The sequence below is a fragment of the Alligator mississippiensis genome, chromosome 2 (assembly GCF_030867095.1).
Source record: "Alligator mississippiensis isolate rAllMis1 chromosome 2, rAllMis1, whole genome shotgun sequence".
Classification (NCBI taxonomy): domain Eukaryota; kingdom Metazoa; phylum Chordata; order Crocodylia; family Alligatoridae; genus Alligator; species Alligator mississippiensis.
This window is the reverse complement of record NC_081825.1, coordinates 128,384,362-128,409,374: the sequence shown is the minus strand read 5'-3', so window position 1 is coordinate 128,409,374 and position 25,013 is coordinate 128,384,362. Positions and strand designations below refer to the sequence as shown.

Sequence of the window (25,013 nt, the reverse complement as noted above, 5' to 3'; positions counted from 1 at the left end):
AGTAATATATACTTAACATTTCACGTTTCTCACTTATTAGGAATTCATAAACTAAGATGATACTTGCTTTCATTCACTGGCAGACTGCTTTGAATGAAGGATCTTATTTTCCCTTCTCATTCAGGAGAGAGGTATCCTTAGTATGACATACCAAGCAGTGCCAATTCTTATTTTTTACTTTTCTGCTATAAACAGATTCTTTTCCAGCAATTTTTTTTTTTAAATACTTTTTAAAAATGCTCCAAATACAAATGTGACATGTAAGATTTCAGTCTTGGAGAATCCTTTTACAACATATCTTCAGATGTCTAAGCTGAGTCACTGACAATCAGGTTTCATGCACGTATGCCAGTAATTCTCAAGGAGGGTGCCAGGAGGTGCAAGGAGAAAAGTGCAGGCTCAGGCTCCTCTATACATGGCCGCTGCCTACCCATCTGCAAGGGGGCAAGCACTGTAATAAATAAATTAGCTTTTGAAATGGGGTACTGCTCAATTCACAGAAGTTATGGAGGGGGTGCCTCAAGTCAAACAATGGGTACCTTGAGTCTCAAAAGGCTGAGGACCCTTGATTTATGCAAATTAGTTAAAGCATTTCATTTTCATATTTTCTGTTACTTAAATCATTCTGTCCCATCCATTGATTGGATAGAACGTGCTTTTTTGGTAGCTGTTGCTCATTGCTATCTTAGTGTTAGTGCACACAGGATTGCTTCTGTCTACTGTCTGTCATGGCAAAATGCTATAAAGGATACCTGTATAGTTCTAATACATATGTTTCTCTTTATTTCAGGTCCAGTGCAGCATCAGATGCAGTTCTTCACTGGATATCCTCAAAATTATAGTGCTCCATCAGGACACTATGCCCAAGTGCCCAGTAAAGCTGTCCCTTCACAAGTGGATAATCAGTATGGAGCTGGTTACTACTCTACTGGCTATTCAGTACCAGCGCAAAGTGTTCTGACACCTTCTGTGGGTTCCAACCTACTGAACACACAGGGATCACAGCAGTCATACAGCAAAGTTCCTCCTCATCCTGTGGAGTCAGCTGAAGGACTTGGACAAGGAGCAATATCATCTACATCCTATTTACGTACCAATACTCCACAGTCATATTCTGCCTTTGGTAGCCACTACAGTACTTCAGTCAGCTCTTCAGTTGCATCTCAGGGATTTCCCCTTAATTCTGGTCATTATGCCATGCCTATGGTTTCCAGTGCTGCATATCCTAGCCTTTCCTATCCTTCTATGGCTACTGCTAGTCCATATGGACAGGTGTTTACTTCTCAGAGCCTTCCAGCTATTGGACAGTTTAAAGAGATGAATGCATTTTCTGGTCAAAGTACAGTTGTATCTCATTCACTACAACAAGTTCCTATGGGATATCGTTCTACATCATGGTCCACTTCAGATGTTCAGTCAGCTCAAGACAGCCTCAGCAGAAATCACACTGAATCTTTGGCTAAAGCAAGCAACCAAACAAGTACAGGTACAGTATTATACCAAAGATGGGATGCTTCTAAATGAAATGAAGCACTTTTCCAGGAAACTGAGAGTTCAGGTGACAGGTTATACTGATATGGCCTCTTGGAAATCAGGAAATATTTTAATATATTTATTTCTGTTCACTTGTTTTAATAGACTTTGGATGAATATGTGGCCTATTTATCTTAATTTTATCAACTTCTGTAATTTAATCGCCCTGTGATGGTTATCTTTTTCATGACATAATCTTCTCCAGAGCAGCCACTAGATTTCCATTGAAATCAATGCAGGTGAGCTATAGAAAAGATGCTGTTTTGTGCAAATGTTGTTAGTAACAAATTTTGTGAAAGAATGTATACAAGTTTCAGTTAACAGAACTGAAAGCAGTCTGTTTCATGAAGTTTTATGGGGACTTAAACATCTAATAGATCCACAGTTCTAAAAAGAGCATTTTTCTCTCAACCAGCAATGCAGACAGAAAACTTAGTTTTTAATTATACACTAGCTTGATTGATTCTTTCAAATTTTATCTCTAGTGAATAAAAGCTCCACAATGATGTTGAGGTTTTAGTTTGAGGAGTCAAAAGTTGGGAAGTGATGACTTGAATATATTTAATGGCTTAGTTTTCTAAAAATATTTTGGATATCTGAGACAATTGCTGATGGCACCTGTTTTGTTTGGTATGAAGTAATTTTGTTATCAGCACTACCACATTTCTACCTCCATGTGGTATAGGTAGAAATATTAACTGTAATAAGACAGAGCCTGTTCTGTTAGGCATCTTCAGTTTTATTTGTGATTTCGTACTTACTGAACTTCATGATTCAGCTGAATAAAACAACTGCTTTATAGAACACATGGGTGTTGGAAAATTGAACTGCATAACCTAATTCGTTTCTATGTAGAGGCTTGCTAAAGGAGATTCTTGAGTAGAGATGCCTCTCAGGTTTCTTTTGTTAAAGATTTGACCTTGACCAGGAAAAGTGGTTAGCTCAGGTCAGACTCAGCTAAAACATGAGTTAAACCTAAACTAAATTCACCTTTTTTTTTTTTTTTGATGGTAGAATGACATTTTTTCAGTGAAATTTTAATCGATTAAATTGTTGTTTAGGATCCTGCCCCTCAATGCTGGATTGAAGATCTAGCATTTAAGATTTAAATCACTGGTCAGGAAGTCTCGATTTAATCATTGTTTTCTACAAAAAGTTAATTCTTGTTGTTTGATATCCATAATTCATTTAACTTCTTGAAACTTTGCACTTTTAGAGAAAAGGGCTTGACTCTGTACACAAATTTGCAGAAAGAGAAGAGGTCTGATGAGTAGGTAATTGGGTCTGTTATATTTAATCTCCATATACTGCTGTTAACAAGGATTTTATCTCTGGATTGGGGCTGGGACAAGCTGCCCAGCCAGGGCACAGGGGCACGTTACTCAGGGAGCGGGGCAGGGGGGCCGCAGGATGCGGGCACAGCAGCGCTAGGAGCAGGGGTCTGCCCTGCTGCCACTTGCCCAGCTGGGGCGGCGGGGAGTGGGCAGGATGCGGGTGCAGCTCGCTCTGGGTGGAAGGGGGCAAGTGGCAGCAGGGCAGAGCCCCTGCAGCTCCCCCTTCCGGGGCAGAGACAGGCACAGCTGGAGGAGCTGTGGGAGAAGCCCACATGGCTGCCCTGCCTGGCCCCATCCCCTGCCCATCCCCAGCCTCTGGCACTAAAAAAAACAAAAAACCCACCCCCGCATTCATTGGCTCTGGCTATAGGGATCAGGGCCTCTGAGGTCTTGTGGCAGAGCCCCCCTGGTTAGTGCAGGGAAGTGGGGGGGATGGCATGGTTGCAGTGTGGCTCGACAGGGCGCTGCATGCTGCCTCTCAGCTGGGGTGGCTCTACCTGTTAGCCAGAGTCCAGCAGCACTCAGCCCCAGCTCCCAGACAGCGTGGGGCGCCCTGGGGCAGTGACATAAGGGACATTGTTTTCTCAGATCTGCTCTTCTCTATAATGCAGAAACCAATTAATGCCATATTAAGATTGAAAGTTAAAAGCACTAGGGCCTCTCTACATGTGCAGGTAGAGGCATTGTGTGATCTAATGTGCATTTGAAATAGTCATCGACTGTGGTGTTCACAGTGCAAGTAGTGCAAGGAAACACTGCTGCCATTGTGAACTTCTCACCTCAGGGGTCACAGCAGCGGCAGTGTTCTCTCTGTTGTCCCTGCTGAGTCCCACAGTGACATCAGCTGTGGGGCTTGCAGTGGGGACAATGCGAGGAACCCTGCTGGTGTTGTGAGTCCGCATATCACGAGGTTCACAATATGGGCAGTGTTCCTCTGCGAGCCCTCCAGCTGAATATGCTGCCCCCATTGCAAGCCCTGCAGCCAAGGAGGTTCGCATGGGGAACATTGTTCTCCCTGCTGCAAGTTCTGCAGCTGACAGTGCTGTCAACATTGTGAAACTTGTCACGTGCCAGTCTGGCTGTGGGTGGTACACCCCTGTGGCTGGGAGCCCCTCAGTTGATGGGGCTCCAAGCCACAGGGGAGTACTTGGCCACTGTCCATTCCTGAGGAATGCTAAAGTTTTGTACAGAAAGGACAGGTCGGGGAAGAAAGGGAGGGGGGGTTGCGCTTGTCAGTCAGCAATATACATCAACCCTCATCAAGACAGAATCCAAGGTTGAGGAAGTAGAAGGATTGTGGGTTAGGCTACATGGGGGGCAAGGAGAAAGGGATTTGGTGGTAGGGGTCTGCTACAGACCCCCACACCAAGGGGAAGAAATAGATGCGGGGCTCCTGAGGCAACTCTCGGAGACCATAAAAGCTAAAGAGGCGGTAGTCATGGGGGACCCAAACTACCCAGACATCTGCTGGGAGACGCAGACAGCAAGGTCCCATCGCTCACGCAGGTTTCTAACCTGTGTACAGGACCTCCACCTGACACAGGAGGTGCATGGTCCGACTAGGGGGAATGCCATACTGGATCTGGTAGTGGCAACAGGGGATGACATGATAGGGGATCTCCAGATCGGTAGCCATTTGGGAGACAGTGATCACCTAATAATAGAATTCAACATAAGACGTCGAGTGGGTAAGGTAACTAGTAGGGTGAAAGTGCTAGACTTTAGGAAAGCTGATCTCAATGCACTCAGGCGATTAGTCAAGGAAGCACTGCAGAGTAGGAGTTTTGAAGGGATGGGAGCCCAAGAAGGGTGGCTGTGCCTTAAGGAAACGATCCTTCGGGCACAAAGCAAGACGATCCCCGAGCGAGGCAAAAAAGGGAAAGGGGCCAGGAGGCTTCCATGGCTGACCAGAGAAATCCAGGGCAGCCTAAGAGCCAAAAGGGGAGCACATAAAAAGTGGAAACAGGGTGATATCACTAAAGATGAATATACCTCCTCTGCTCGTGCTTGTAGGGAGGCAGTTAGGCGGGCCAAAGCTACCATGGAGCTGAGGATGGCAACCCAAGTAAAAGACAACAAGAAATTGTTTTTTAGATATATTGGGAGTAAAAGGAAGGCCCAGGGAGGAATAGGACCCCTGCTAAATGGGCAGAAACAATTGGTGACAGACAGGGGGGACAAGGCTGAACTCCTCAACGAGTTCTTTGCCTCAGTGTTCCTAAGTGAGGGGCACAACAAGTCTCTCACTGAGGTTGTAGAGAGGCAGCAGCAAGGTGCCACACTTCCATACGTAGATCCTGAGGTGGTGCAGAGTCACTTGGAAGAACTGGATGCCTTTAAGTCGGCAGGCCCGGATGAGCTCCATCCGAGGGTGCTGAAGGCACTGGCCGACATCATTGCAGAGCCGCTGGCGGGAATATTCGAACGCTCGTGGCGCACGGGCCAAGTCCCAGAGGATTGGAACAGGGCTAACGTGGTCCCCATTTTCAAAAAGGGGAGGAAGGAGGACCCGGGCAACTATAGGCCAGTCAGTCTCACCTCCATCCTTGGTAAAGTCTTTGAAAAAATTATCAAGGCTCACATTTGTGAGAGCCCGGCAGGGCAAATTATGCTGAGGGGAAACCAGCACGGGTTTGTGGCAGGCAGATCGTGCCTGACCAATCTAGTCTCTTTCTATGACCAGGTTACGAAACGCCTGGACACAGGAGGAGGGGTGGATGTTGTATACTTAGACTTCAGGAAGGCCTTCGATACGGTATCCCACCCCGTACTGGTGAACAAGTTAAGAGGCTGTGATGTGGATGACTACACAGTCCGGTGGGTGGCGAATTGGCTAGAGGGTCGCACCCAAAGAGTCGTGGTGGATGGGTCGGTTTCGACCTGGAAGGGTGTGGGCAGTGGGGTCCCGCAGGGCTCGGTCCTTGGACCGATACTCTTTAATGTCTTCATCAGTGACTTGGACGAGGGAGTCAAATGTACTCTGTCCAAGTTTGCAGATGACACAAAGCTATGGGGAGAAGTGGACACGCCGGAGGGCAGGGAACAGCTGCAGGCAGACCTGGATAGGTTGGACAAGTGGGCAGAAAACAACAGGATGCAGTTCAACAAGGAGAAATGCAAAGTGCTTCATCTAGGGAGGAAAAATGTCCAGCACACCTACAGCCTAGGGAATGACCTGCTGGGTGGCACAGAGGTGGAAAGGGATCTTGGAGTCCTAGTGGACTCCAAGATGAACATGAGCCGACAGTGTGATGAAGCCATCAGAAAAGCCAATGGCACTTTATCGTGCATCAGCAGATGCATAACGAATAGGTCCAGGGAGGTGATACTTCCCCTCTATAGGGCGCTGGTCAGACCGCAGTTGGAGTACTGCGTGCAATTCTGGGCGCCACACTTCAAGAAGGATGCGGATAATCTGGAGAGGGTCCAGAGAAGGGCAACTCGTATGGTCAAGGGCCTGCAGACCAAGCCCTATGAGGAGAGACTAGAGAAACTGGACCTTTTCAGCCTCCGCAAGAGAAGGTTGAGAGGCGACCTTGTGGCTGCCTATAAGTTCATCACGGGGGCACAGAAGGGAATTGGTGAGTATTTATTCACCAAGGCGCCCCCGGGGGTTACAAGAAACAATGGCCACAAGCTAGCAGAGAGCAGATTTAGACTGGACATTAGGAAGACCTTCTTCACAGTTCGAGTGGCCAAGGTCTGGAACGGGCTCCCAAGGGAGGTGGTGCTCTCCCCTACCCTGGGGGTCTTCAAGAGGAGGTTAGATGAGTATCTAGCTGGGGTCATCTAGACCCAGCACTCTTTCCTGCTTATGCAGGGGGTCGGACTCGATGATCTATTGAGGTCCCTTCCGACCCTAACATCTATGAATCTATGAAAGTGTAATTGAGGTCAGTTTCGCCTCAGTTAAAGTAATAAATTAATCTCGGATGGTTATCACCATCTCTGTAAGGTGTTTTTTTTCTCTGCTAAGGCAGTCGTTGCTCTTCAGTCGGCTGGCTAAAGACTGTCCAGGACCCTTCTTGATGCAGTGTTCCACACACCCACACTCTCTTTCCTGCCATGACTTGATGATGAGAAAAAAAAGAAATGTCAGAGCGTGAAGCTTCTTGCACAATTGGTCCTTATGTCCACCTTAGTATAGTGAGGGTTCCACCAACCCCTATACCCTCTCCTCTTCCACCTCCTCCTTGACTTTATAGTCTGTATAATCTACCAGAGCCCATCAGAGTCCCATCAGAATCCTTAATATACCTGTGGCTCAAATAAGTCACAACAAACTTTGTCCTGGTTAGCTTCCACCAGGCCTTTAAAAAAAAATTAACTGGCTAGTGTTTAAACAGCCTCCTGGCTTATGTGCAGATAGTTACTCTTCACTATTGCTGTGTGCCTAGGAGGGTTCTTCCCCTCTTCCCAGATGGAGAAAACAAAGTTAACTTATCTCTGTCCTTCTATTCAGGTCTTACTTCTCTGTCTTCGGGTCTTTACCTCCTTCTCGCCAGACCGCTGTGCTGAGGCTTCAGGTTACCTGAAGGCTGCTTTGTCTCAACTTCTTCCCTGTCAGCTCTCTCCCTATAGCTGACTCCCTGAAGAGCCTTCCTTGCTGCATCCTGGATGCTCTCAGCTGTTCTCTGTCTCACTCTGTTGGAGTCAGGAACTTCTGTTTCTGGTTGTTCACCCCTTGTTTGCTTTGAGTCTCTTTATAGCAGAGCTAATGTTCCTTCCTCCTCCCCTCCAGAAACATTGGGAGAGGAAGGATCCTTGTGTGGCTGTGTTTAGCTTTGGCAATAGGACGGTTGCTTGCAAGCACCCTTCAAACCCCAGTGTCTTACTCTCTGCCACCGGTGTCTCTTCTCTTCCCTTACAGGCAGACATTCAATTTACGCAGTGTTTCCCAACCTGCAAGTCCAGGTGTGCCGCAGAATTTTGGCCTGGAGCCACACCCCCTACCTGCTGCCGCCATGAATGCAGAGACAGACAGGGGGTTGGGGGGTGGCTCCAGCCAGGGATTTGCATTTGCGCGCTGTGTTCAGTCCCCACCCTGGCCCCCCAAGCCCTGCTCTGTTTTCAGCCAGTGTGCCGCAGGATGGGAGAGGCCTGGTAAGTGTGCCACCAGAACCAAAAGGTTGTGAAACACTGAATTAACGGCATGATTACAACAAGCTACAAAGTTAAGAGACAGTTTTTACAGAATAACTTTGTAGTTTATTGCTTGCTTTATCATGCCATTAATTGGTTGAACGTGTAGCTGTGTCACAATTTAAGTCATGATTACCTATTAATCATGCCTTAAACGTAATCTGTGGAAGGGGCCTAAATCTGGCAACTGAATGTTTAAAGTTCCCACAATTTTTAATATGCTGCTGGGTTTTTGGTTGTAGCTGTGTTGGTCTAAGGACATAGGCAGGTAAGGTTCTATGAGTAGATGTGATACCTTTTATTAGACCAACTGAATAGCTGGAAAAAAGTTCTTAGCAAGCTTTCATGCGCTGTTCGAACAGAGGCTCCCTATGCCTGAAGAAGGGTGATTGCACCCAAAAGCTTGCTAAGAACTTTTTTCCAACTGCTCAGTCTTATAAAAGATATCACATCTTCTCATAGAACCTTGCCTGCCAGAATTTAATATTAAACTTATCTTTATTAACTATAAAATTGTTCAGTCAGATTAACATCACGGAAGCAGCTAAATAGGTGTAGCCTGTCTGTGGGAGTCTATTTTGTGCTTACCCAAATTTTTGTAATTTATGCCTTACAGAGTTTTCATTTAAATAAAAATTGAGTTTTCTTGGTAGACATGTGACCGCTTATTTGCTCATAAGAATGTTGTCTCCAAGGAGATCTTCTTTGAAAGATGGGAAAACAGAACCAACAAAAACCTAAACAAGAACATTAAGATAGAGTTGAATTTTTGTCGTATTTGCTAAATAGTCATCGCTTAGTTATATGTAATAGTTTTCATGCATCATATCTTCTTTGGCAATCCTTCACAGTTGAGGATGACTGTCTTTCATTAATGTCTTACTTTCACATCCGAAGATGGCTGACAAGACCTATCCGAGATTGACAGACCGTTGCAACTCAGGCACGTTTCTGTGTAGGGTTGGTGGCTCTGGATTCTTGATATGGTTCACGATGCTGTTTCTGCCACTCCTGCTTTTCTGTCTTCTGTTACTGTCTTGATGTTTCAAAGTACTGAAATCCTTGCAGCAGACTCTTCCTCCATTTGGGGCAGTCCTGGGTGATAGTCTCCCATGAGTTGATGTCCATGTTACATTTTTTCAAGTTGGCCTCAAGGGCATTCTTGAAGTGCTTTCTCTGCCCTTCCCTTGAGTACATGTCTTGACTGAGCTGGGAGAATAAAGCTTGCTTTGGAGGTCTGGAGTTGGGCATCTGGATGAAGTGGCTGGCCTAGTGAAGTTGATGTTGGGTGAGCATTGCCTTGATGCTCATGGTGTTTACTTGTGAGAGGATGCTAATGCTGGTGCATCTATCTTCCAACGTCTTGGTAAAGATGTTGACATTGCCTGAAGGTCTCCTGAGTGAGAACAGATTACAGCATCATTAGTGTACTGGAGCTTGATAATTGAGGTCGGGGTGGTTTTGGTTTTGGCTCAGAGTTGGCTGAGGTTAAACAGCTTACCATCCATTCAGTAGTCTAGCTGCACTCCAACTGGAATCTTGTTGGTGGTCAGGTGTAGCAAGGAATGTCGAGAAGAGCGTTGGAGTGATGATGCGGCCTTACTTAACTCCTGTCTTAACGTCAAAAGAATCTGTGATAAATCCATTATTGAGAACCACCACTTGTATACTGTCATGGAGCAGACAAAGAATGGTGACGAATTTCAGTGTGCATCCATACTTCAGATGGATTCTCTACAGCGCTTCTTGGTTGACAGAGCCAAAGGCTTTTGGCAGGTTAAAGAAAGCCATGTAGAGAGGTTTGTATTGTTTCCTGCAGCTAGTAAGCTGCGACAATCATGTCAGTTTTGCCTCTTGATGCCTTAAACCCACAATGAATTTATTATGAGTTCTTCAGCAAGTACGATCCCTCTGTAATTTCCAGTCGGACATATCTCCTTTTTTGAAGATTGTCATGATGATGGTGTCCCTGAGGTCATGTGGGATTTCCTTGTCATTCCAAATCCTTAAGATAACATTGATCTTCTGTTGGCATTGTTTCTGCTGCAGCCGTCACTTGAGAGCTGGTTTGAGTGGCAACCAAACAGATGAGTTGGTGATCTGCCCAACAGTTGTCAGGTCCTAGCATAGCTTGGGTAATGTGGACATGTTTGAGATCCTGGGCACAAATAATGACAGTCAGTCAGGTGCCAGTGCTTATATGATGGGTGTTGCCATGATGTCTTGTGCCTGTCTTTTCTGGCAGAACAGGGTGTTGGTAATGGTGAGTCCATGTTCTGCATATCTGGTCGAGAGAAGGATGCCATTGGAGTTGACCTTTCCTACTGCTTCCTTGCTGATAGTTCTGTTCCAGAGGTTAGAGTCCCTTTCGACTTTGGCATTGAAATTGCTGAGAAGAGTAAGTTGGTCTCCCTCTGGGATGTCAGAAAGGACTTGGTCAAGGTTAGCATAGATTTCCTCCTTGGTTTCATCAGTGGCATTGAGAGTCGGGGCATACATCCTTATGACAGTGGCATATTGGCTCCTTGCTGGTTTAAGATGGAGAGTCATAAGGTGGTCATTAATTGTGGTAAGGAACTCATTGAGTTGGTTTATGAGCTCATTTTTATGGCAAAACGAACTCTGTGAATCCAGCATTCTCCTTCCTGTTTGAGAAGAAGATATAACTGCCTCTGTGTTCTTTGAGCTGCCCAGCTCCCGCTCATCAGGTCTTGTTCAGTGCAGCAACATTGATACATCTCCTGAGTTCTTGAGCCATGATTGTAGTGTGGTGCTCTGGGCATTCACTATTAGAATTGTCTGTGGAGGGTACTGATGTTCCAGGTCCCAAAATTATTTGTGTGTCTTGGTTGATTTCGATATCAGTAGGGGTGATTCCACTGGACATGGTTATCCATTCAGCAAGAAGGTAGACTATGTTTAGGGTATCTTTTATAGCCCCCTCCCTATGGTGGGTGAACAGAGCAGATCCTGAAGAGGGCAACTTGGTTACAGCTGCCAAATTGCACTTCTGGTGTATCGTGTAAAATTATATGTTTATACCATATATACACTAGGGATGTCAAAGGTGTAGCCTGTGGGCTGGCTCAGAGACCTTCATCTGGTCCATGGAGCCAGATGAATTTGACACCCCTGATATAAACTGGGTGCAAAATTGTAAATTTCTTAATTCAAACATTATTTTCAGGGAGAAGGGAGGAAACAGATTTCAGTTTAGATTTTAACTAATTTAATACTTATCAATATAAGCTTTTTGATGCAGAAAAGGACTAAATGGGTTTTTCTTCTCTTTTTGTTTTTGTTGTCCAGTGGTTTCTTGCTCTGCAGCTACAGCTCTTAAGTGATCTTGTACTTGAAATATTAAATAATAGTATGGTTCTTGACATTCAAATGGTGATAGAGACAATTGGTTAATGTGGCGATATTTAACTGAAAATTATGCATATGCATTTATAGTTATATTAGTGCTTATTCTTGTATAATACTCCTTTTCTACATCAGTAGAAAAATATAGCAATACCACACTTATTTAAATGCAGCATAAGTATTTATAATCAGTAGTTGATCCAAAGATTTATTTTCTCAAGAAGTGTACCCAATTTAATTTTGTCATGCCATTGGATATTAGCACATTCAGCAACAATTTTCCAAATGCACAAGAAGACTGTTCTCAACACTAAATGACTAAAAGCCAGTTTTATAATTAAATTGCACCATTGATGGAGCCTAAGATAAACAGTGCTTAATAAATAATGTCCAGTTTGACTTTAGATTTCAGCCTTTTGCTGAGACTTGCAGTTTCTCAAGAATGCTCAGCACCTTTGTAACCATAATTGAAGTGTGGTATTACATCAGAAATGCAGTTTTTATAATAACCACCCATTTGAAAAATAGCAGCAGCAGCTGTTCTGCTGTAAACAAGTCACTTGGGGGAAAGGGTACCGTGACAGTTTTATTTACTCTGAGTTGTCAATGAATACCTTGAGTGTTTTCATATAGAGTAGCCTTTCTATTTGGTATTTCTGCAGAATGTTGCAGTGACTTACTAGAAGTATTTTTTGCTTGATCACTAGTCTGAGTAGATCTCTTTTTTCCTTGTTTGCTTGGCTACATGACATATGTCTTGGTACCTGCCTTTAAAAAGGTTATTGCCAACTTCACCATTACTTCTAAATGAAGGATGTACTTCCACATGGCAGCATTTTTTGCACTATTAGGGGATGATCATTATAGACATACATTTACTGTGCAGAAAGCTTTATGCCTCTAATGATTTATTTCTACACAAAAATTCATTTTGAAATAGTGTGAAAAAATAAAGCACAAAATGTAGAAAAAAATTTACATTAAATAGCCATTTTGTGGATTCCTGAAAATTGCCTAAATCAATTAGTAATGCACAAAAGGAAGCAGGTTTTTGTAAATGATGGATGTTTCACAAGATGTGATTACCTTTCCTATAAACCTCATGCTACTTTATACAGAAAAATTGTCAATTAAATAACCAGTAAGTGTTCCAAGGTCTACTAGAGTTCTTAAACATGCTTTCTGGGAATGTCTGTAGACTTAAATGTTTATTTTGATCCACATGTGCATATGAATTTCGGGGGTTGGGGGAGAGCAGGAAATGGACATGTACTCTGATAGGGCACTCCAAGTTTGTCAGATTTAACACTAAGAAGAACAGAAAAATGAAGGTGAAACTCTAGATTTAAAATATGTCTAAACAAGACCTAGACAATGTCCAAAGGAGGATACAGTCTGAAGATCTTTTGAGCAGTACTAGGCTTCAGCTGATGAGCTCCTTGGAAAATGTAGGAAACAGATAATGATCTACAGTTAATATTAAGGATGCTTGCAAACATAAAAAAACACAAAAAAACCCCAGCACTTTAAACTCTGTGTGCTTCTGCGCCGAGCCTACCATATGCCCAGATGAGGCAGCATGTTAGCTGGGCTGGGTGCTTTAGTGCAGCTTTTTTTGTGCTTTTATCTAATAGCTGATTGAATCAGCTCTAGCTAAATGTGCGAAAAAGCCCCACTGAAGCAACCAGTCTGTATAGATGCTGCACAGCCATATTGAACAAATGTGCTGCTGCTTCTGGTAAAGCGTGCTGTTTTTGTTTTTTAACGTCTGCAAGCTGCCTAAAGTTTTATGTTCAGGGGAAAAATTATTAATTAAACTTGCTTACCTGAGGAAGGCCATGTTTGTAACAGACCTTAATTGGCAAAGCTATGTCAGTCAGTAGCGTGATGAGGTGAGATTTGTTTTTTGGGTAGATAAAAGTTTAGTTTTTAAAAAAAAAGGATGTTTTGATTTAAATTAAATATTTTTCTTTTAAAAAGAAAGCCAATTGAAATATCCTTTATTAACTAAAATACCACAATTTATTTTTTTGTAAACTATCATATTAAAATCTGGTAGCAAATATGTACTATTTTTCTAAAGCAAGTAAAACCATTGAGCTGGTGGAAGTCACAGGCTCTAAAGCAGAACTAGATTTTCTTAGAAGTCATAAATCAGCTTTTGGCAGTCCTATCATTTTCTGTATTGCAGTTTATTCAGCTAATGATAAACTATTTAGTTGCTAGTTCATTTAATGGTGAGAAACTGACAAGGAGTTGCAAAAACACGGAAGCTTTTTTTTTTTAATGTAAGTAAGTTTTGAATAGATGAGAGAGAAGTTATGAAACTGTGAAATACTTTGTTTCTATTCAAAATCATTTCAATTCGCTGGTTACAGATAATACTTCGTTTGTTTACTGCCAGTTATTTTTAATGTAAAACATGTTTTGACAAATTAATTATTTGTGTGTCCAGCATAGTCGATATATTTTTCTGTAACCAAAAGAATTCAGAAAAAATTTGTGTATTTTAAATTTTAGTTTCCAAAATGCAACTTCATACAGGTGTGTGTATGTATGTGTGTATATGTGTGTGTGTATGTGTGTGTATGTATATATATATATATATATATATATATATATATAAAAATAAAAAGATGTAAACCATTTCCTATATAAGAAATGTTATTCATCATTTTGTAGTAAAGTAACTATTGGGAATCTAAATTCTATAATTTTTTTAATAATTATACAGAAACATGCTGATTAATAAAGAGCAGCAGATATAATTTAAAGGCCATGTTTAGTTGTAAATCAGCTTGCCTCATTTGCTTCTCAAAGTACAAATAGGGTAGAAGATATTAAAACTGATCATTTAAATCAAGGTTTCATCTTTGCTGATTTAAAGCATGATTAAAATTAGTGACTTAAATCAGTTTTTAATTTGAATAAATCCACGTAGTTTGCAATTGTCATGGCTTTTTCAGCTGGGAAAAGTCAGCAAAAATAGTTGTCACTTATTTCACTTGGGAATTAGTGTTGCCAATATAAGATTCATTTGTACTGAAGATGGCTTTGCCATCACAGGTGTGTTTACAGTATAGCTGTAGTAATTTCTAGGCAGAGTTTCAGTTTTTTATGTTTAAATGCATGAGGGATAAATCAGCCTTTGAATCTGTGGTAAAGACCAGACACTTTTTCTTGGTTGCGAGGCTAATGTTTGAAGTACAGTTTATTAACATGATTTGTAAACCTTAAAAATTACCTTTGAAATATCATGTACTTGTACACTGAACTGTCTGTCAAAGTTGATTAGACTCTCAAAGTGACAATTTCTGGGTTATCGTTAGGTCTGGAGTGGTGTTATAGCAGTGATGGTCCAGGAAATGTGTAAGAAGCAAGGCTTTTTTTAGGGGTATACCATTAAAGATTTTCTTGGTTGATACCAATAGCTTGCTTATTAACCAGCCATATCGGCCAATACCAATCTAATAACCAGTTTACAGGAATGTAGCCAGGCAGTGTGGAGAATAGTGCCCTGCAGGTAAGACTGTGGAGAGGAAGGGGCATGGGCAGATTGAGGCCCCCATGGTGAGGGAGGGAGTGGGGCAGGGCAGGGGCTGGGGGTGCTGCCAAGGGAGGGTGGTGAATGAGACCCCAGTGCCAGGAGTAGGATGGAGTTATGGGGCAGTGGGAAGGGGGGCGGCTCCCTGCCACTATGCTCTCCCCTGGGGGAGGCATGGGGGGCCATGTGCCCTCCCCCAGATTTGTGCACAGGGCAGAGGCGGGCTTGGGATCAGGGGCGTTACCAGCCTCTTCCCGGTATGGGAGCTAGGCCAGGGCTGAGCTCAGAGCAGGTGAGAGAATGGTGGGCTCAGTTGCACAGGGTAGGTGGCGATGCTGGGAGGGGTGGCTATGGGGGGTGGGGCTAAGGCAAACTTTGGGATAGCTATAGCCCCCTCAGACCATCCTTTAGCACTGCCCCTGCTCAGGACTCTGCTCTGCTGCCTTTCCTTGGAAAGCCCCCCACTGCAGGGTGGGCAAGGAACACGCAGCCAGCACAGGGCTCCCGAGGGAAAGGCAGCAGAGAGGAGAGCCCTGAGCAGGGACAGCACTAGAGTGGGGCTTGGGGAGGCTATAGCCACCCCAAAATTTGCCTTAGCCCCCCCCTGTAGCCACACCTCTCAGCACCACCACTACCCCTTGCCCTGTATAGCTGAGCCTGCCCCACTTCTGCCCACTCCGAGCCCAGTTCCACCACTAGGAAGAGGCAGGTGCTGTCCCTGTCCCCAAGGCCACAGCAGGCAGCCCGCCTCCACCCTGTGCACAAATCTGGGCCAGCACATGCCTCCCCATGTCTCCCCCAGGGGTGTGTGCAGTGGCAGGGAGCCACCCCCCTTCCCCAACCCCCCTGCCCCCTGTGCCCCCTGGACAAGCTGCCTGTGGCTCTGGCTCACTCCCAGCCCCAGGGTCCCATTCACTGCCCTGGCTGGGTAGTGCCCCCAGCCCCTGCCCCACTCCCTCCCTCATTGTGAGGGCCTCGATCTACCCTGCCCACACCTCTTCCCCTTCACAGAGATACCTGCAGGGAGCTGCTTTCCGTGCTGCTCAGCTGCATTCCTGGCCACGTTCATAGCCGCTGTGCACATGTACGTGGCATCTGGGAGGCCCCGGCCAGAAGGCCTATTGTACTTATTGGTGACATTGTCAGCTACACTGGCCAAAAAAACCCAATAGTCAATAATGTTAATTTTCCTTTTTTCAGTGCCAATCTGATATGCGACCAATATATTGGTGCAGCTCTACTTTTTTTATATCTTTTATTGGACCAACTATATAGTTTGGGCAGATGTTAAACAAGCCTTTGGGCACAAAGTGAAATTATGTTGTAATTTCCCTTTAATCCATGCTAATTTTAGAGCTTTTAATGTTACTGCCACCTGACGTAGGTCGGGGTGTTCTACGGTATTTGTTAGCTAGAATATCTGGGAAGAGGCAGCTAATGAAGCTTGCCCAGGATAAGCTAATAAAAAATATGTTCTTAAACAGATGTTTAGTCCAGCTTTATCTGGGGCTTGATTGCTACATCCTAGGTTAATCGCTACTTGAACTGGTACATCATCTCCTTGTCAGCTGACCAGTTCAGCAAAATTAAAACCACAGTATGTTGTACTTCATAAGGTAATTTTTTTAAAACTGGGGGATCACAGCTGCCACAATCTCCCAGGCTCCAGGGTGCGTGAAACCCCAGGACCTGGGGGATTTTGGCAGCTGCAATCTCTTAGGCCGGAGGATTTCACTTGCACCCAGGGCAGCTGTGGTGGTCCCCAGCTGCAAAGACCCAGCTTCCACAGCTACAGGACTGTGGGTCCTAGTGCTGCCAGGACCAAGCATTGGCAGCTGCTGGGGCTGAGAGTCCCCTCAGTTGCGGGATTCCCAGCCCAGGCTGGGCATGGTGCACCCCTGTTACTGGGAGTCCTGTCAGCTGCTCCCTGCTACACATACAAATTAAACCTTGATAGCAACCAGCTATAAAGTTAGTATGCATTTTCAAGATTAATTTTATAGCTGGTTGGAGCGTTTTATAGCTTATTATAGCTACTTTGCACATGTAGCTAGTCTCAAGGTAATTGCTCAATTCCATTTAATTGTGTGGTACCTGTAATGTGTAGAAGGGGCCTATGTACCTTAGCTGGAGAGTAATAGATAAGAGAGAGAGAAAGAGCAGTGGTATCTTGTACAGTGAATTGCTGCAGGTTTTCTGTGTTTTGCAACTTGGAAAGAAGACTACTGATTTGGAATAAGGGGACAAAAGGCTCATTGGGGCCTGGGAGGCAGATCTGTGGAAGTGTATAGTTTTTGGTAGTGAATCTAGGCTCATTTACCATTAATCCACCTATGTAAAGTTTTCTCTATGAAAGTATTTTAACTGCTTTACTTGTCAGAACAATTATTGCCCAGAACACAGTAGGCTTTTCATCTGAATAGAAAAGTAACAGAAGAGCTTTTTAATTGAAAAAATGGCCTCCTCAGCAATCTAGCATGTTAGAGCTGTTGCTTTTTTGAGGCAGTTTTTTTTTCTTACATACTAAACAGCTTAACAGTTCCCTTGTATTGCCTTTGATATAAGTAACATTTTCTGTTGTTTTCCTGCTTTTTCAGTTGGTGGTGTTGATTCATCGCACCTTGTAAGCCAAAATGTTCGATTTATCAAGTCAGGTGTTGGATCATCTGTTTCTTCTGCTGTGACCTCTTCAGAAAGAACACCTGTAGACCATTCGGCTCAGCCTGGACCTGTGCCATCTGTTACAAAACCATCAGAGTCTCTGCTTCAAGAAGGTACTAAAAGTTGATTTTAGAACATAGACTGGTATTTTAATATTTCTTATAGATCAAAGCATCAATGTTCTATTTTTACTTTCTCTGAAAATGTCAACTTATTTCCCACCTGTCCTGGTTATATTTGTACTAAGGATTGCGGTAGGATGTTTTTAACTTCTTAATGGATCCCTGTCCCTTTTTGTTGACCTATGAAAGGGCAGCCCTTCTTTCAGTCTTTCAGGGTATCAAAGTATGTTTCTCTCTCTCTTGTGTTTTTCTTCCCTCTTTTATGTTCCCATTATCTCCATCCCGTCTTTGGCTTTATTTGTTTTTATTTCCCCATTTTATCCTTGTTACTTTCTTCTAGTTCCTTTGTTCTCCACAAAGGCTATTAGTTGTTTTGTGTCGTAAATATAATGATCATCAAGTGACTACATACAAATTTTTTAAATTTCTCAAATGCTTTTAAAATCTTAATGTTTGGCTTTATAGGAATGCTTTTCATTCATACAACTCAAAACCCTTTTACAGAAATGCCATAATTCCTAATTTTTACTGATGAACCAAAAGAGTCAGTGGGCCATTTAAAGTAATTCATTATCTACTAACCAATCTTTTATCTCCCAGACAGAGAGAGAAAACTGTTTATTGTATGTAAAGCACTGTCCACATAAAGGTTTGAAAACCAATTCAAGAAATGGTTTTTGTTTTAGGTGCTTTGTAGTTGCTTTTAAGCCATTTTACAGCCAAGTAAAATAGTGAATCCTACTTGGGAGTGTTCCTAAATGTAGCACCATTTAACAGAATGTAGTTGTTATGTAGCTGTGTTGAATGGTGTTTACTCAGAAGCATGTAATTTGATCTTTCTAGGTCAGTGGCGTTCAACCTTTTTGTCCCATGAACCAGATAGGCAGTGCTCAGGCTGTCTGCAAGTCAGATCCAGCTAGTGGCCCTGATCCAGCATGGTGTGCTGATGGCAGGGTCTCGTCCAGCCATGCATAGGGGGCCAGGGGGCATCCCAGATCCAACTTGGCCCTATGAGGAGGAGGCATAGCCTAGCTTCGTGGAAGGAAGGGGGTATCGCCTGGCCCCAGTCCAGCCTCATGGGTGGGAAGGGGGCATGACCCTACCCTGCAGGGGGAGAAGGAGACTTAGTCAGCCATGGGGAAAGGGGCATGGCTCACCCCATCCAACCCAGGGTGTGGTGGGGAGGAGGCATGGCCTGGCCCTAACCTGCTGCATGGGGCTCCAGGTTTAGGAATTTGGCAGCAGGAGAGGGTGGCCATATGTATTGTCACCACTCCCCTGCTGCCAAATTTCCTGACTTGTGGGGAACACCATGGGTCAGACATCTATGGACCCACAGGGTGCATTTGGACCACAGGCCAGAGGTTGAATATCCCTGTTCTAGGCAGTTGTTCGGTAACCGTTACGTAGTAAATGTATAGAGGTAGTTAACTGTTAGTTTGAACTCAGAAGGCAGGGCACAGTGTTGCCTTAGGTTCCCATCAGACTATACATTTATTGTCCAAATAAGTTGATTGCACAACAAATTGTAACTTGCCAGATGTTTAAGCAGTTTAGTATGCAGTGAAAATGGCAAACTAGCCACAAAGATATGTTACTCATTAAATGTGTTGGAACATCTTTGTAAGTGGTTTGTATCCCACTTCAATTTGAACATATGGCATACTAGTTCAGAGGGTGTTTAGGGAACCTGGACTCTCAGGAGTCACTCACCAGTGCTGCGCTGCCCAGTGCATTTTAAACTTCCTGGCGTGGAGAAGCCCAGTATAGGACACTGGCTGTCTGGTGCCAGCATGCACACAAACTCATTTAAACTGATGCTGTGTTCCCTATGCACCAGGGCACTGGTCTTCAATGCTGGGCTTCCTGCATCCTGGCAAGTTTAGAGGGACATGTTCATCTGGGGACTGGTGAGGTGCTCCTTTGCCCTTTAAATGTATGTATTCAGTGTGGGATCAGGGAGCTGCTCCCTGATCCCTGGTTCCCTGAATGCCAGCAGATGTCAGATGAGGTTTGAGATGTTTATCCCGTATCCCAAAAATCATACATCCTGCTGTGCCAGATGTTCAAGATTTGGGATGAGAGGACAAGCAACTTCTAGGATCTGGGATAAAATTCTTCATATCCTATCCCATGATTGGAAGGGTGCGTAGAAACACTCTAACCTATTCAGAGAGGTATAAGCCTTTGTAGATGACACCCACCATGCGAGTTCAGTGCTTTCAAACCAGGATTTGGCATGGTGGAATATTGAAATGAACATATTAGCCTTAATGTGCAGTATTATCGATATGACACTGACAGTGATTTGTTTGAAATTTATTTAACATGTTTCATATACATCATTTCAGATCTTGGTAAGCATTTTGCCTAAATGTAAAAACCTCTTAATTTGAAGGCTCATGCGGTATGTATCGAATTGGATGAATATATATATATATATTTTTTAAGCCAGAGAATCCAGTATCATCATATCAAGGACCTTCGTAATTTGCCAGAAGCTTGAAATGTGTATTTTAATTTTCATGTGTTGACTTTATCAGGCAGCAGTACACATAGATGCATTTTATTGTATTTCCATGTCCTTGGTGTATGAATAAACGTATATGGTTTATTTTGCCTTAATTCAGTTCAGCTTCACTTGCATAGTGAACTAATAAAAGCAAATTAAAGCAACTTTAATTTGGAATGAGTTTCCACATAGGGATTTCATGTAGTTTATTTAATTCATTTTGAAGTCACACATGTAGTTAATTCAGATCAACTTTCCTTGAGTGTCCCTTTATAGACAGATCCATAATATATAAATAAAATCTTTTGCTTACATTCTGAAATGGCAGAACCTAATGAATGAGTGAAAATAATCCACTATAAAAGCACCTGAATCTAAAAGTTCATCAACTGTTTTTCAAAAGTTTTGATACTAACATTTTAATCTTTTGGTAGAAAATGAGGTGAATGCATTAGAAATATGAGGCTAATGGAAAAGAGGCTTTTTAAGAAGTCTAATTTCTTTTGACTTTTATTACCTCTCTTTATATGGTAGGGCTAGTGGTATGAAATTTAAGCCAAGCAGATTGACATAGTTTACATTATAGAAGTTTTCTGCAATATGCTTAATGGCTATGTATTTTTTTTAAACAAAAATGGGGAACTTTTGTTGCATGTTTTATAAATAAGCCCCTTTCCCTTTTTATCTTTTTCTTTCTTCCTAACTACAGTCTCATTTGCCTATAAATTGTGTGGAACAACATTTTAAATACTTTATTGTTGGGATACAATGGTAATGAACCATACCACCAATGCAGTGTTCACCCTTTCTTCCTTTGATTTTGTAGATTGTAAAATTTAACAAAGCTTTCTTTTGGGATCTCTTTTGGTCAAAATGCCTAGCGAAGTATTTCCCTAGAATTATGGCTTTTCTCTTGGCTTTTTTTGGTTTTCTACTTTTCCATCCTTGGATATTATGTTATTTCTCCCCTATACTTTTCACTTGTATTTATTCACTTTCAATTTGAGTATTCGCTTTTTGTTTTTTAAGATCATTAGTTACTATAATTCTTAACTTTAATTGAGGTCAGCATGGCTTACTTCAGTTAGCTTTAGTAGATTAGAGTTACTCTAAACATGTATACCCCTCAGGGAATCTTTGTATTCTACCCAGCTCAGCTCAAGAATAGAAGGCAGGCAGGCATTTTGGCTCAGCCAACAGCACCTGCAACATCCTGGAGCTAGGGGATTAACAGAGAAGCCACAGCGTCCCCCCTTCTCTTCTCCTCCCCCCCTACCCCACCAACTGCAGCTGCCTGTGTTTTTCATAGGAAAATAATGTATTTACCAGTATTTTAAAGGGGAAATCTTTTCTTTCTTCAGTCTTCCTTACTAAAATAAGACATATGTCTTATTGGAAAGGGGCAATTTATATGTGAGAAAATATGGTATTTCTCATCTGATCTTCTCATGAGCCACATTATTTGCAAGAACAGGATAAAGATGTTTTAGCACTAAGAAAAGAGGGTTTTTTTCTAGTCTTTCCATTTTATGAATTACATATGAAGTACACCCAGTAGCAGTAATAAAAAATTGCTGAGTCTCTGAACATTTTTCCCTATATCATAGCAGCAGAGGAAAAATTGAAGAATTGCATCAGTTTCACTTTTACTGGTTATGCCTGCATCATCCTGATTTAAGCTTGAGCTTCAGCGAGGATGTGATATTTCCTATACAAGTGCTTAATGCATTGGATCAGTTGCAAAACCCACAGTCTTTCTGTCTAAACACTGTCTTCTTCGAGTTAATTGCCCATATAAATTCTCTTTGGTTGTATTCATGCCCTGAGCCTTCTAACCAGAGTTTTTGCTTTAGGGGAAGGTCTGTGGTATACCGGACAGTTACTAGTTGGGCCCCTGTGCTGTGGGGATAAAGGATGGTGTATGCTTCCTCCTTCATAGTCCCTGGCAGTTCATTCACGTGAATGTAAAAAGATCACATGTGTTAGTTCACTTTGGTAGCATACATCTTGACTTAATACTTTTCTTGGCTTCTCTTAAAATTTACTCTGTTAATTTGTCTTGATTGTATTTGAAATAATCCAAGTATCTTCATACAAGAATATTTTTTTAAAATCACAATCATGTGACAGATGACCCTTTTAGATTTTATGTATTGTTCTAAATATGAGTTAATATGGCACATTTACAACACTTTAAAAAAGTGTTACAGGGTAGTAGTTTATCAATATTGAAAGTTCACATCATTCTGTGTAAAATATGATTTGTAACAGCTTGATTTTATTTAACAGAATTTCAGATATTTCCACATCAAACATAAAGAGCACTAGTGCAATGTTAACTAGATACTTGTTAGAAAAAACAGAACTCTTAATTTGACCCTTGGAAAAGTCTGGGATTGTTTGTACAGCAGAGTAGTCCATTGGTTTGCCAAAAGAGAAACGGTGGCGGCAGCTTGAATCGATGACAGAAACAGAAGTTCATAATTTCATTGTATACTTTGAGTCAAGTCAGTAGCCCTGTACACAACTAGTTGAAAGCTGATCTGCATTTGCTGTTGTGCCATTTTGTACATCTTATAAAAAAATGCGTATAGTATTTTGTATAGGTAATTAGCATATTGCGTGTACAAAAGAGGCAGGGAGCATGGAGTGTGTGCTGCCTCCAGCCCCAACCTGGTCCAGGGCTGAAGCTGTTGCTGCCTCAGCTGCAACAGCTGGAGCTGCAAAGGGGAAGGAGGGGCAGCTGTTGGGCAGGCAAGAGGGGAAGCAAGTAGTAGATAAGTAGATGCCCATCAGTCCAGTTACCATGGAGGGGCCAGGTCTTGGGACACAGGCATGAATTGGCAGGCAGAACAGGAGACAAGTTGATGGTGGGGCAAGCAGAGGAGGCAGGAGGGCAGTTGGGAGGCATGCAAGTGGCGGGAGCAGACTGCAGGGAGTAGCATGGGGGCAGGTGTGGGGCATGCCTGCATTTCATGTGCGGAGAGGGGCAGATGGTAAGGGGTAGGGCTCCCCGGCCACCTGCCATTGCTTGCCCCCCTATAGCTGTTGGGGGGTGGAGGAACAAATTGAATATTATCCTCCAAAAATTATATTCTAGACAGGAAAAATTATGACAAATTTATAAATTTTCCAAGTCTGGAATCTAATTATTGGAGACGTGTCTTGGATTCAGGTAAATACGGCATTTCATGTATTTATTACCAGAAACTAAAAATCCCAAAGAATTTGAATGATGCTCACAGATTTGCTAAGAACATTAACTAGGAAAGTGCACATTTTTGTAAGCAAAGAATTCTTACTTTGAAATATACCTTCCTACTAAAATTATTTGTGCACTAATGCTTAAATAACCTAGCCCCCAAAAACTTGATTGTGTTAAACTAATTTTGGAGATCATTTAGCTAAATAGACTAGGTATGGACTTTTTTACTTGCATGTTAAAGTGTTTTCTGGAATGCCTAATTTCTCTCACTTTTAATGCAATGATTTGTGACTTGTTTCTTACCTTTCCTGTCTGTCTGACTCTGATGTTTGTGCTTTCCACTTCACAGGCATACAGTATGATGGATATGTTAATAATCAAGCTAGCTCTACACCAGCTCCCTTGTCATCAAGTTCAGGTGATGAGGAAGAGGATGAGGAGGATGAGGAAGCAGGTCTGCTTTAGCTTTACACCAGTATCTTGCTCTTTTCCTACCTAAATTCTGTCTTCCTATTTTGACCTCCTTAAATTACTAAAATCAAACATTCAAGCCAAAAAGTAATTCTGACTCTTCAGACAGCAAGCAAATTAAATGTCAAACAGTTTATGAATATAGTAGCAATATTCACCCTAAAATGATAGGCATTTTCTGTATTTGTAATTTGTAATATATACATTTTGTAAAACCATCTTAATTTCAATATTCTGACTTTCAACAAGTATTATAATGTTTTTAACTAAATTGCACCCCTAGAGGCATTTGGTTGATTATTACTTTCTTTCTATAAATATATGAACAGGTGTCATTTAAAAATATTTTACCACTCATGATGAAATTTATCCTAGTATTATTGTGTTTTCCTTTTCTATGTATGGAAAGCATTGTAAATGATGCGCTAAAGAAACACTATATTGCAATAGATGTCTTTTAAGTCCATAACTGTAAACAGAACTTGTACTCTTTTATGCATTTATTTTTTTACTAGTACCCATCCATACAGCTCAGACTATTTCTTAAGTCTTGTTGCTTGTGTTGAGATCCTGGAGAAGTTACTGGGCTGGTCTGAAGGGATGCCACATGCAGCACACCCTGGATCATCCCTGTGTACTGCATGCAGCACATATGCTAGATCCAGCTTTGCATGCCACATGCAGTGCACACTGACCCCAGTCTGAGATCACGCTGCATTCAGTGTGCGGGGCTAGCACAGTGCACGCACTACCTGTGGGGTGCCCGTGTTAGAACAGCCCTGTGTGCTGGCTCTGACCTGCAGGGGTGGTCTGGTCATAACAGTTTGTTTGGCCATTTATTTTTTTAAATCTCATGCTCTCTTCTGCAAGGATCCCTGTCTGTATTTCATCAGAATTACTTGGATTTGAAACTAATTTCATACATTCTTACTATGAAAGTCACTTGGGATGTCCCTCTCTTGGTCTCGCTTAACTCTCAAAGAAAAGTTGCTTTACAACTATCTCTGTTAAGGTGCCTTTTGAGAGAGAAAAAAAACAGGCCATTTTTTCATCCTGTTAATAGGTGCTTGAAATCTGTTGTATGATATATACTACAGATTCTGTATTGGTAGTTTTGAGGTCT

The 25,013-nt window shown here is 42.5% G+C and overlaps 1 protein-coding gene across 4 annotated transcripts in view; it reads left to right on the top strand.

Moving 5' to 3' along the window:
• Positions 1–25,013, top strand: part of SEC24B (SEC24 homolog B, COPII coat complex component) — a 96,491-nt gene that overhangs the window by 9,440 nt on the left and 62,038 nt on the right. For 2 of the 4 annotated variants that reach the window (XM_019500103.2, XM_006272800.4), the window contains exons 2-4: positions 791–1,486; positions 17,517–17,693; positions 23,769–23,873. In XM_019500103.2, the coding sequence (XP_019355648.1) occupies positions 791–1,486; positions 17,517–17,693; positions 23,769–23,873 (978 nt within the window). The remainder of the gene's footprint in view (positions 1–790; positions 1,487–17,516; positions 17,694–23,768; positions 23,874–25,013) is intronic. The other 2 variants (XM_019500105.2, XM_019500104.2) reach the window with 1 other exon arrangement.